At 40.6% G+C, this 12,970-nt stretch overlaps 1 protein-coding gene across 1 annotated transcript; it reads right to left on the minus strand.

The window, feature by feature from the left end:
* Window positions 1–1,556: 1,556 nt before the first annotated feature.
* LOC120709746 (cation-chloride cotransporter 2-like) lies at window positions 1,557–11,225 on the minus strand. Its single transcript, XM_039995404.1, has 14 exons — window positions 11,031–11,225; window positions 10,438–10,559; window positions 8,916–9,065; window positions 8,653–8,731; window positions 8,462–8,553; window positions 7,909–8,025; window positions 7,447–7,572; window positions 6,748–6,809; window positions 5,185–5,400; window positions 4,992–5,106; window positions 4,676–4,870; window positions 3,283–3,683; window positions 2,733–2,894; window positions 1,557–2,650 (listed from the first exon to the last, which is right to left on the minus strand). Exons 1-14 carry the CDS (start codon window positions 11,223–11,225, stop codon window positions 1,557–1,559), a joined length of 3,126 nt encoding a protein of 1,041 aa, XP_039851338.1.
* Between the last annotated feature and the right edge of the window lie 1,745 nt (window positions 11,226–12,970).

Consider the following 12,970-nt stretch of genomic DNA (forward strand, 5'->3'; position numbering starts at 1 on the left):
CGGGGCGGTAGGCCAGGCAGCTGCCCGGCAGGGCGGCGGCAGGCCCCTCCTGCAGGTTAAACCTTGACCTTGATTAATATATCTTAATTGCTACTGCATAGGGGCCATACAGGATACTTTTGAGGCGAGCTTCGAAAGCTGGAGTCGGTTATTTTCTACACCTAACTAGCAGGCCGATCCTACCTTCCAGACACCTGTGGCCACCGGACGTCTAGGTAGAGACGTATTGCCTCCAGACCGACACACCTACCCTACAGACCACGTCCACGCACAGCGTAAAAGAGGTCGACATGGCCGGGGTAGTTAGGAGGTGCTTCTAGTTGTTTCTGTATTTTTGTTATGGACATGTCGTCATGTTATATTTATTTCGTTCTCATGCATCACCTATTTCGTTCTCAGTTGCGTATGTGTATGAATTACTAAGTTATACTTTTCATATTCATCTACTTTACTAACGGTTTTTATTTCTATCCAAAATATTTAAAACCACATCTAATGCCGCACTGCCGCACTGACGGGCAAGGTTTAACCTGCGGGAGGGGCCTGCCGCCCCTCCTGCCGGGCGGCGAGTAGGCTTACCGCCCCACCACCGGGCGGCGGGTACCTGCCGCCCGACTGCCGGACAGCAACCTCCCCCCAGGGGCCAAAATGCGATTAAAAATAAATTTTATTTACCTATTAAAAATAAATTTTATTTACATTAAGGTCCCTACCGCCCGGCTGGAGGGCGGTAGGGGTATAAATCTGTAAATTATGAAACCGAAAATATATTTTTGTAAAAAACGATTTTAAAAAATATAAAAATAAAAAAACGCCTGTTGTTGCGGCGTGCTGATCAAGGTCGGGCCTGAGACAGTGAGACTAGAATCTGTTTTGAATCGGCTGAAGTAAAAGAAAAAAAGAAAAACCTATCCAAAAAAGAGAAAGAGTATGCAAAACTCATATTTTTTTTCTTCATATCCAGTCCTACATCCTACAAATCTATGCCCCATTCGTTCCAAACAACGCTATTCCACGAGGTTTCAAACAGCGCTGTTCCACAAGGTTGATAATTTCTTCAACAATTATATTATTTCACATAGTTTGGTTATCATCGTGAAATAATAAGCCGGTCAATATTCGTAGATTTTATTTTTCACAAAAAATCATAGACTTTGTCTACCAAGAGTTTTTTTGGGCTTCAGTATGCACAGCGAACTAGCTAGCCAAGCCAATTACAACTATGGTAAAACAAGGAAGATGGAAATAGCTACATGCATTCTTTCTCTCCACAATACAAGAAAATAAAAGCTACAATATTTTACAGAAGGTGGGAAAATAAAACAATAGACACATGCATTGGAGCTTTTTATCTATGGAGAAACTAACGCTTCTATGTAACAGAAAAGGAGAAAATCTATAGAAGTCAGGTATTTCCTATGCGTGTGAATTTCTTCATCATCAATCTAGAAACAATGAAACTAATAATGCTACGCATGTAAATTGGCTTCCAAGTTCCAACTACTGAAAGGACGAATCAGCTTAGATCCTCCAAGTTAAATGTTTATCCAATCCAATCAAGTGAAAAGTGTGACGACGTCCCTCCTGTATCCCCTAACTATCAGCATTCTAGGGATGTTCACGACAAGCAGATCCATGTATTCCATGTAGCAGTAGGCCGGGTGGTTCAGAGGCGGCGGTGGGAGGCTCACCAGCACCACCACTGCCATCCTGGAGTACTTGAGGATAGTGGTATTCAGCTTCAGCATCGTGTAGAGGAACTTTTCGACCTTCTCTTCATTAACCACAACTTGTCTGCCACCCTCCATCAGTGGCCGCCCTTCTCTTTGTGCGGCCTCCTTCATCTCAGAAAGGTATGCTTTGATTCTATGTTGAGCGCTTGCATGTTCTTCTTCGGGATCCTTCTTAGCACTAGCATTGAGCTCGGTGCGCGCTTCCATTGACTTCATTGTCACAACGATAACCTCAGCTTGCATCCGAAGATCATACAGAAACTTTTTCACATCAGCTTTTAGCTCCTCAGCTTCTGTGTCCTCTTCAGCTATGCAGAAGACCTGAATCTTACAGCTTTCAAAGCTCTCTTTGGTTAGTAGCAGCTGAGATAACAAGAGCATTAGCCCTCCATCCCTCACAATCCAGTATAAGTCAATGGTTCCATACTGTCTCTGGTACTCATTAGGCCACTCATCTAATCCTTTCACAATGACAACTGCCTTGTTAGCAATAATACAGTCATTTATGATGCTGATAAATGTCGACGGTATTTGTGTCAGATTTTCACGACGCCAAATCTCAGGGTAACGCATCACAACAATATTTGGCTTCAGGTTGCCTAGGCCCATTATCTGAACAATGCTGCGAAAACCATCAGACATTGAGCGTGCTACGATGATCTCCGCGACACCCTCACAACGCTTATAGTCAATATAGGCGCTAAGTTGATGGCAGGCTGTCTTTGCATCCTCGGCTGATTCATGGTAGTCACCATCAATGATTGAGAAGAAAATTGACATACCACGACCCTTTTTCTTCATACAATTGGCAAAATCTGCAAGTTTTGGATGGCATGGGACATTTTCAGGAAGTTTACCCCAAGGCCGGCAAAATATGAGAGGAATGGGGTACCAGTTTTTGGGATGTACTTGATTTGCTGCAAGAAAATGGTCAAAATTACAAGACAGTTTGCAGTTTAGTTGAAGAATATTTATTTTACATGCAAAAAATATTCTAACCTCCCATTGATCGGAGGCTTCGCAGAGCCAATTGGAAGTATGCACTTTTAAATCCATCTCCCCAGTCACCAGCCTTTCCTTTTAAGCTGACATAGTAGTAGATGAGGCTTGCGAGGGCAAGCGAGACCACGGTAAATGTCCATGAGATCATAAACATGATGACTGTACATTTGAGAGAAATCATCTGATATTAGACAAACATACTATTCAAAATATTCAACAACTCAAGGATATAATTCTTTTATTTGTACTATAAAAATACTCTTCATGCAATCCAAGTAAATAGTTTCATAAGCATACATTTCGGATTTTGTATGTAAATTTTGGGACTTCAAATTCCTATGAACTTTTGCAGATGTTATTCACAAAATTATTTTCTGATTATAACACATAGACATATACTTTTCTTTTATTTTTGTATGTAATTGTGTAACCTAGGTATGTGTATGTGGTGCGAGATCTTCTTCTTTAGTGAAATGAAACATATCTCTCGTGCGTGTTCGAGTGAAAATAGTTGACCATAAAAATGTATAGGAATGAGGAAGCATACCAATACATTGGGATGCACCTATCAGAGAGAGGCTCCAGTGATGTAACTTCCATCGAGGGCGCCAACTAGGAGCATCAAGGAGATCCAAAAGAAAGCATGACAAGTTCACACCAGCATAGCACATGAGGAAAAACATAGTGATAGTAGGTGTGATTAGATCCAAGTTCCCAATCACAACACAAGCAATACAAATGAAGCTTGTAAATAGAGTTGCCACGTGAGGCTCCGATCCTTCATAAGCCTTAAAACAATTAAGAACAGGAAGGATGTCATCATTTGCTATTGCTGCAAGCAATCTTGGAGCCCCGGTCATACTCTGTAGTGCTGCACCCAAAGTGGACAGAATAATACCAATGTAAATTACTGCCGGACCAGGCCAAGCAACTGTTGCAGCAAGAAGCCTGCATATATTAGGCACGTTTAGGAGCTGGCGACACAAGGTAGAAAGTAGTTCATATGAGAAAAAAGTACCTTATGGACTTATAGAACTCAACCTTTCAAATATATTTCAAAATGTGTGATCATACTATAGATCACTAATCCTAGAAAATATCATTTACTACAAATGCAGTGGACATTGTTGCTTTTTTGAAGTATTTTTCTAAAATTTCACAGAAAAATAGAAATATCACTCATTGAAGCTATAATCATGTCCATTTCTCAATATACAACACTTCCTATTACAGTAACAAAACAAGTTTAGGAGCAATAAAGTTGTCAGCTAAATTATAATAACAAGTATGATGGCAACAGCGGTCCAGCAAGCTTAAGAAAAATGAAAATTTCTTGGTTATTTTATAATATTCTAACAAGACCATTTATGCAAGCAGAAAAGTTTATCTTCCTCGCAGACAAACTGCAACAAGATAGCAAGACAAACTACATTTAGAGCAACACTAGTCACGTGTTGACTTGTGGGACAAAAGGATAGCCATATAACAATTTGTTTTGAAACGAATCCTGATGGATCCAGCAATCTAATTAACAAATCACCATATGCCTACTGAGTGAGTCGTGGTTCCCATATGGAATTAAAAGGCCTTCCACCCAATTGACACTTGTCGCCGGAATTTCTATAGCCTCTGCTCGCGGAGATTTAATAACAATGGTTTTTCTCCCCTCCCCTCCCCTCCCCTCGCTCCCTCCCTCCTTTTCACGGTGTGTGTTTTCCAGTAGTTCATTTGACTCTTGAAATTGCCACGTCGGATGAGAACTTAGCCACTAGAGATGGGCTTACAAGTTGTAGGTTCCACATCAGATGTAAACATCCACCATTCCCACTTTATGTCAAACCTCAATAAGCTAAAGGCACCTACAACTAGGGTCTAGGGAGCATACTATCAATGGTTAGAGTGCAAAACAACTGATGCCATATTTCCAGGAAATATCAAACCTGTTAGTTAGAAGCTCATCCCTTGTAGCCAAGGCTCCAAATAGGAAGACAGAAATGAAATACATCCCAGTAGTTGAAAGGGTAGCATTTAATGTCCCAACTGGTATGGAACGTTGCGTATCTTTTAGTGAAGCAGAACGGTTTGAACCAGCCATGATTCCAGTAACAGCTGGGAAAAAGAGTCCTAACAAGGCACTAAAACAAAAATAGAAAAACATTAGTCGGCCTGCATTGATTAAATAGAACGAAAAGGGATGAATAAATCACACTTTTATTCTAATAATTAGAAGGTTTAAAAAGAGAGCATAGGACGTACTTAAAATCCCAGTATATAGACCCTTTTGGATCAGGGACTCCAGCATTATTTGTAGGTTGGTAGTCTGAACTCCAGTTGTCAGAAAGTGTAGTCATATTTAACCCCGTGACCCCCTCTAGTTAGGAAAACCACAAGTACATTTTAGGGGGAAAAAAGAATATTCAACTTCAGTGGTAGTCAAAGGACAACTTACTTGGAGCATCTGACCCTGGTGCACTAAAGACACCTATAAAAATGCAGAGTATTGAGAAGAGGACTGGTACTAAGAAAGCAGGTGCAACCTTGTTGATAATTTTGACACCACCAAATACAATAAAACAGAGCAATATGGTAATGACAACACCATAGATCTGGAGGTCATGCAAGCTAGGTGTTGATACAGTTGTTCCACCAACTACTGTTGTAGCATCTGCATTTTAGAATGTGTCAAGTTAATTCAAATGAACAAACATGAACATAACTTAGATAAATGAAAAAGCAAAAAAATCTAATTACTCCCCTCAAGTATGGATAAAATATGTACCCTAAACTATAAGAAACTAATCCTTGGAAGTAAAAGCATGGATAAATAGAAAATGCAAATACTATTAAGGGGTATAAATTGGACCGATTGACAAAACTGTAGGTGTAAATTGAACCAAAACATAGTTTCGAGGGTTATTCGGACTTTGTTTATACTTGTGGGGAGTAATTTGACCTTTTTCCAATGCCACTGCAAAAAACAACCATTAACAAATCCACTTTCAAAGAAAGAACCTTTCCACTACCCCAAAATTTGATAAACTTTATTTTCCCTTTAGACCACCGCAACAAATTATTTGCCAATTATTTCTTTAAGAAAATAAAATTTGTTATAATTCTTAATTATATCCTGCATTCCAACCCCATACATGTTCAGAGTATCTGAAATTGACCATCAAAACTGTAGTTGCAACCAGTCAACAAATGGTGCTAAAGACATCCAATTTCCATAGGTTCCGCATAGTATCATAACAAACTTGCAGTCACTTCCTCAATAGCTTGCATCAATCCCCAATTTTAATGATTAACCTTAACACAATGGGTAAACTAGACCCCTCAAATTCCTTCTCTCTTATTTGCCGAGATAATAGTATGATGAACAACTGTACTCTGGCTAAAGAATAACATTTTACAGTATCCACTAGCTAAGTACTGATTTTAGGGTGTTCCATGGTGAAAGCCACACATGTATGGTGCCATGTAGGTAGTTTTGCCACTGGAATCATATTTCATAAAACCTAGACATGCTAGGAATTTACAAGTAATAAGTCAACAACAAGGAAAAAATAGCGTCAGCCAGGATATTTTTCTCTAGTTCTTTTGTATTAATATGGAAACAAAGCAAAAAGAGTCACTCAATAACTTTCAAGTTTCAATTTTCAATGTTGGTGCTTGCGTGTATGTAGAAGTAACATACTGTGCGAAATTTTTTATTCTCCTATTAAGATAACATTTTTGTAAGTTTTATTCTAGTTTATAATCATCCATAACTACTAATTTACCACTTTTATTTGATTTTATTACCATCCCTTTTCCATTTCTTCTCTTTGGTTAATGTGACTCTTCTTGGGTTTCTTTTCCTACCCCAACTTGCTTACAACTAAAGGCTTTGCTGTTGGTTCAAGACATCATTCACATCAATTGACACAAGAATATACAAATTAATCAATACTTGAAATATCTTTATAATCAAATCAAGAGTAAATATGTTGATTAAAATTCTGAATCATAATACCTTGAAAAAACCCAGCTGCTGGAACAGCATCTAGAAATGTTTCTACAGCTCCCAGCACGTACCTAAAAAGGATAATACCAAATATGAATAAAGTAGATCGTAATATGCCTCAGGTAGAGGGACGGGCTACATAGAAATGAATTTTAAAGTGTGCAAGATCTTTTTTCATGGAAGAATGGAATAATGCTCATAAACTTGCTATATCCAAAATTCCTTTAAGCATGCTTGGCAAGAAACAAGATCTATTCTTTTCCACATAATATTCTAATATTATTTTTTAGTCCTACAAATTGACATTTCTTAACAAGCATGTTCCAAAATACTCGCAGTGGATTGATTAGAGCGTTAAACTCCAAGAGTCATTGGATATCCCACCCTGAGTTAGGTCGAAGAACGACACCTTAGAACCTTAGAATAAACTCTAGGTGGATCCCCCCCCCCCCCCCCCCCCCCCCGTGATCGAGTTATATTCTTAACAAGCGTGCTTTCTTTTCTCTGGAACAAAAACTAATGTTTTTGCCTCAATCTGCAATATTGCCGAAAATAATTCATTCATGATATACAACTAAGTAACATGACAAGATTCAAGGTGTTGTTTGGGTCCTTGTGGCATATTTTATTTCTACACAATTTGCATGGAGGGAAAATAAGTACATGGGAAGGAATGACAAATGGTAGCATGTTGTAGTGCAGACTTACATAGCTCCAGCAACTGCATTCCCAAGGAAGAAACACAATCCAATACTGATTCCAACTTCTGGACCAAGTGCACGACCAATTAGATAGTAAGGGCCACCACCCTTACGATCAAAATAGAAATATGATGTGCGCATTAGTGTTCAAATTTCTGGACCAGCCAGGTGAATGCAAATACAACTAATTATGGAATGACTTATTGTTTTTTTAACAAGTAAATGACCATGGAAATATAGAGGCAATATGGAATGCAAACTTTTATTCTAGTTACATTCTTGATTTTTCAATTTTGAGATACTCAGCAACAATCTTTATTGTCGGTTATATTTTAGGTGTTAGGTTCATTGTCAATTATCTTGCACGAACATAGAAAAAAAGTGAAACAAACTAATGCAGCTAAAAAATAAGAAATATAGAGGCTGATTCAATGAACTTTCACCTACTACATCTTCTCATATTATACATACCTTCATTGCTCCATTTGTCGCAATTGCACTTAATGATAGTCCAGTTAAAAATGTGCATGCACCGCAGAATGCAACTAAAACAAGTGACTGCCATATGCCTCCCATACCCACGATCCTATGGTAAATAGAAACCAAACTGTCAATTCTTGAACACTACAATAGGCTAGTAACTCTGCATAAGAGAACAGGAAATGTCATGAAAGCAGAATTTCGAAATGCTAACCCTTTCTAGGAGCTTGAAAGGAGAATACTTTGAGGTACCAATTTTAAATTACTTACTATATTTAGACTAAACATGGTTATTACATTGTTGAGACTTACCAGATGTAGGCTTGGTCATACTATGAAACAGGGTATTGCTAGTGAGTAAAGTAATGGCAAATGTTACATGAAGGTTGTTTTTTAAAAGAGGATACTTTGAGTTACATGATGCTTGATGACATGAAAAGAAATATGAATATAAAAATCATAACTTAAATATCTAAGCTGAGTGCTTAACTAGAATTTAATGCAAGATACACCATAAACAAGAAGCGGGAATGAAAGTCTACCAAGTAAAACGAATATAATATATTATTCCCAAGATGTTCTGTAGGCATGGAACAAATACACCCATCATGGTACCAAGTTTTGGCTCAGTTTCCTGCAAACCAAACAAATAAATGTAATATACAACACATTTTTTACTGCTGTTTAGGAAGAGTGAAAATTTTCTTTTCTGCGCACATGGCGAAAAACCAACCTTAGGGCATCCAATAGTAATCCCCACATCCTCACCATCCCTAGGGCTAGTTGTTGCCTGCGGTTGTTCTCCTGCCATACTGTTCATAATCAATCAGATGTATGGCATATTTCATTTCATTTGCATCGTAAAAATCAATGGCTTTAGGTTTCTAGTAAATTTTCATTAAACAATAAGTAGTTACAGAAGGCAAACATAAATATTGGTAAAAGCTTCTAAAGTCTAGGTTACATAAATAAAATCTACAGAATGAATGATCATACCTCTTGAGTCCCAAAATATTGACCAGAGAGTCAAAACCAAAGAGCTCGAGCTTTGAATCACTTTGAGATACATTAGGTACAGCATGACCATTTGATGAAGTCATTTTCATTCTTGGGTCAATACTTAGATTAGTACCAGGCTTCGTGGGCCTATCATGGAACAATAGCTGCGTTAGTTCTTACACATTTCCCACCAAAACCAAGCAACTTACTTTTTATTTTCATAGCGGATAATTAGTTGAATAGGAAACCACCAGCTAGAATAATTTGGAGAAGCTTAGGGTGATGCTACATTGTCAAACTACTGCTAGAATAATTGAGAATAATTTTTGACAGTGAGAATTAGAAGGTCAACCGCACTCCTAGGCTCTAAGCTATAGCAAAGCAGAAAAAAATAGATTTCTTTAAAAATCCAAGAGATCAAACGGATATCTCCAAACTTTACAACCACATATCCAAATTGAGATATTCAAACAACTTCAATGAAACAACCAGGATTTGTTTGTATTCCTGCAATAATTCAATTCGTATACTCTATATGGCCAATGAGCTCAATACAAGAAGGTAAAACAAAAGGCTCAGATTTCAATGGCAGCACGGAGGGGCCTCTATAGTTTTTTCGATACAGTGCGAGCCAGAAATTTCATTACAAAAGGCAATGAAACTATAAAGCTATATGTTAGCCAGTTGATGTTTGTGTGTGTGGTTAGGGCTATGCGCCTGGCTTGTTAGCCGGCCAGCCCATGTAATTGGGCCTGAGCGTGGCTTGTTTGCCAGCCGGCCCCTAGATGATATTGTAGATATATGGTAGGCTAGAGTTCTAGGAGATCTTGATTATGGGTTTCCTTTAGCCTCAAGATCTCCTCTCCCTATATATGTAACCTCCATATTTCTCTCAATAATCAATCTGGTATTCCACACAAATCCAATCTCTTTCACTATATACTTAAATGATCGGGCTCCCTAGTAACAGAGGGCCAGAACCACCTGATTGGGACCAAAAGTACAAAGGCTTTATACTACTAGAGCACCCGCCTCAGGCAAGTGCTATGCCAAACACTCCCTTCCATAACTACGTTTCTTGAGAAAGAGCGAGAAAAATGATCTACTAGAAGTTTTGCATCTACAAATGATTTCTCAAAATCTTATGGGCCTCCAGAAACCTTAAATTGCCCTGCAATGTACTCCAGCAACGTGCAGCACAAGAATGTATTGAAGAAAGCAAACACCATATCTCAACCATGTTATGCAAGTGGCTTAAAATAACTAGCTAGTATCACAGATATACATCACAACCCCTCTAAGACCTGAATGGCGTGAGTCATTGATGCATGCCATTCAGGCTCCATGGTCATCCGGAATAGCAGAGAGTTATCTCCAAAATCTACTGCATGAACATGGATAAAAACATCCCTGAAATGATGACCGCACTCATCACCGAAATCGTCATCTCAATTTCGCAGAATCCTATGCCCAATGTAATGCCAAAGAAATGCGTAGGAAATCAGCATCACGTCGTCACCTGGGCGCGGCGGCGGACGACCCAGGCTCCATGGTCGTCATCTGCACGACAGCGTGGTCTTGCGACTCCACAGCATGGTACCTCAGCTGCGGACGCTTCGGAGCTACGGCGGCCTCCTCATCGTCGCCCCCGATCCCATTCCCACCACGCTCCATTCCCAATGGAGGGAGCGATCAACAGCCACCGTAGCCACGGGGGCGACAGGGAAGAGGTCCAGAGTCGGTCAGGCGAGGCAAGGAACCACGGGCACGGCGCCATGCACCGCCATTGCCGTGGGTCACGACCCAGATCCAGGGGAGGAGGAGGACGAGGAGGTGGTGGTGGATGTGGCGGCAGGCCTGTACAGGGGGCGGTGCAAACGGAGTGACCGCACAGGCCTCTCCAAAAGTTAGGGGCTCCAAAATTTTGTGCATGCAAAATTAGTTGCTGCATGCATGCATGTGATCGAATTTTTTCTCTTTATTAATAATAATCTCCACCCTGGCCCCTCCTTAATGCTGTGATGAATACATGTAAGCATACATGCAGCCTTTCCTTTCTTTTCACGCATGCTTGCTTGATTTCCTGCTCCTTTTTTTCCTTCACCCATAAATTCCATCAGGTCTGCTATCATCATCATCATCATCATCATCATCATCATCATCATCATCATCATCATCATCATCATCATCATCATCATCATCATCATCATCATCATCATCATCATCATCATCATCATCATCATCATCATCATCATCATCATCATCATCATCATCATCATCATCATCATCATCATCATCATCATCCATTTTGATTTTGATCTAGCAAGTTTTTAACTGTAAAGCCGAACTAAACTAAAAATCCAGCCAAAACATTACTTGATATGTTATTAGTCAGATTTAAAGCATTGATGGTATGTCCATATAATATTTTGTTGTCAAACATTTTTTATGAACTCGGAACATATTTTTAAGCTAGATTTTTTAGCGGAACCTTTTGGGTTAAACAATATTCTGGACTCACCAGAAAAATTCTTCCGGACTTACACAAAATTATTCTAGATTTACACAAAAACTGTTCTAAATTAAAGAAGAATAGTGTTACATCTTAAAAATATTTCAGGTCCAGTAGAAAATTGCTCCAACATAGTAAGAAATTTTTTCATGTTCACAAGAAAAATATTCTGGTGGGAAGATAAATATTTTTCATTATGAACAATACAATGGTTCAGATAGGTTAAAAATGGATATAGTATTTAAGGGAAACCAAACATGATATTTTGATGCATAGTACCATCCATGTGGGCCTAGCAACTTGTGGAAGATGGATCCGATTCTGCTTTACTTCAGGAAATAGCGACCACGCTAATCATGCATGCGATGTACTAACATATCTGCTTTTTTCCGTAGTGGCCTCTCTTTGCAATTCACAACATGAAGCAACACGTAGAGGGAAGTACGTGGTGGGGGTTGTGAAGCGGCTGGGCACATGTGTCAAGATGCAAACATTTATGAGCGGTGTTAAGGTGTGGGTGACAATCACTTCGCGGCAGTAGACAACGACGTAGAGAGAGGCACTGGTGAGCGAACGTGATGTTCATGAGTTCATGACAGAAGGTTGAAGAAGATATTTATGTTGTTGGACCTCCATCTAATTATACCTGATCATGAGCCGCCCAACACAATGAACCCGAACCGACCCGTCCGAAAAAAATCCAACCCGAAAAGTGCACGGCCCTATTTTTTGACCCGCGGTCAAGCCCAATGACTCAACATCAGCTTGATTAAAAGACCCTCCCCTTTGCAAGACCCTCCAAAAAGCCGCCGCCAGAGCTCTCTCGAATCCTCTCGTCTAGCTACAGTTGAGGGAGGGAAAAAAGGGCGTCGCGGTCGTCGCCGGCAGGGCCGGCAGTCCCCTCTGCCTCCGATGGTCTCAGTGCCGTCGGGAGGTGGCGAGGACCGCTGTGCTTGCACCAGCCGGTGATGGGTGTAGAGCTGTAGGTCCTAGTAGATCTAGGGGTGCATTTCCAGGCGTCGGCGACGAGACGGAGGCGGCGATGGCGCCATGGTGGAATAAGTCCTCTCGGGCTTGTCCTCGTCCTGGTGGCGTTTCTCTCCTGCGTCGCCAGTGAGTCCGTGGAGGAGGTGCTCCCGGTGTGGAGCTCCTGTACAGGAGTTTGGCTCTCGTTCTTCTTCGTCTCCAGTGGGCGGTGAAGGTACGAGGCTTTTGCCTTGAGGCTGCAGAGCAGGATGCAGGTTTCGTGGAAGGTCGGTGGATGGGCCATGCTCGTGCTTCCCTTGACGGCGGAGGTCGTCGACGGCGAGTAGCGGTTCAAGATCGGAGGAGCTCGGGGTGCGACCCCGGTCGATGGGCTATTGGCGAAGCCTTAATCTCATCCGTGTGGGTGAGTGCCTACTGCGACTCTTTAAAGCCATGGGGCGATTTGGTTTCTCCTGATCTGGCGAGCAATCCGGCGACTCCGGCGGCGGCCAGAGGGAGTAGGTTCGGAAAGATTGGAGGTGTGGAAGGTCCTAGGTCTTCAATGTTTTTTTGT

The sequence above is a fragment of the Panicum virgatum genome, chromosome 5K (assembly GCF_016808335.1).
Source record: "Panicum virgatum strain AP13 chromosome 5K, P.virgatum_v5, whole genome shotgun sequence".
Classification (NCBI taxonomy): Eukaryota; Viridiplantae; Streptophyta; class Magnoliopsida; order Poales; family Poaceae; genus Panicum; species Panicum virgatum.

Bases quoted from the DNA above. Each gene is read 5' to 3' on its own strand.
- LOC120709746 (XM_039995404.1), bottom strand. From the start codon at position 11,225: ATGGATGATGATGATGATGATGATGATGATGATGATGATGATGATGAT. The intron at 9,066-10,437 runs GTGACGACGTGA...GTTCCATGATAG, and splicing joins TCGTCCGCCGCCGCGCCCAG to GCCCACGAAGCCTGGTACTA. The intron at 3,684-4,675 runs GTTTGATATTTC...TAATATATGCAG, and splicing joins GATGAGCTTCTAACTAACAG to GCTTCTTGCTGCAACAGTTG.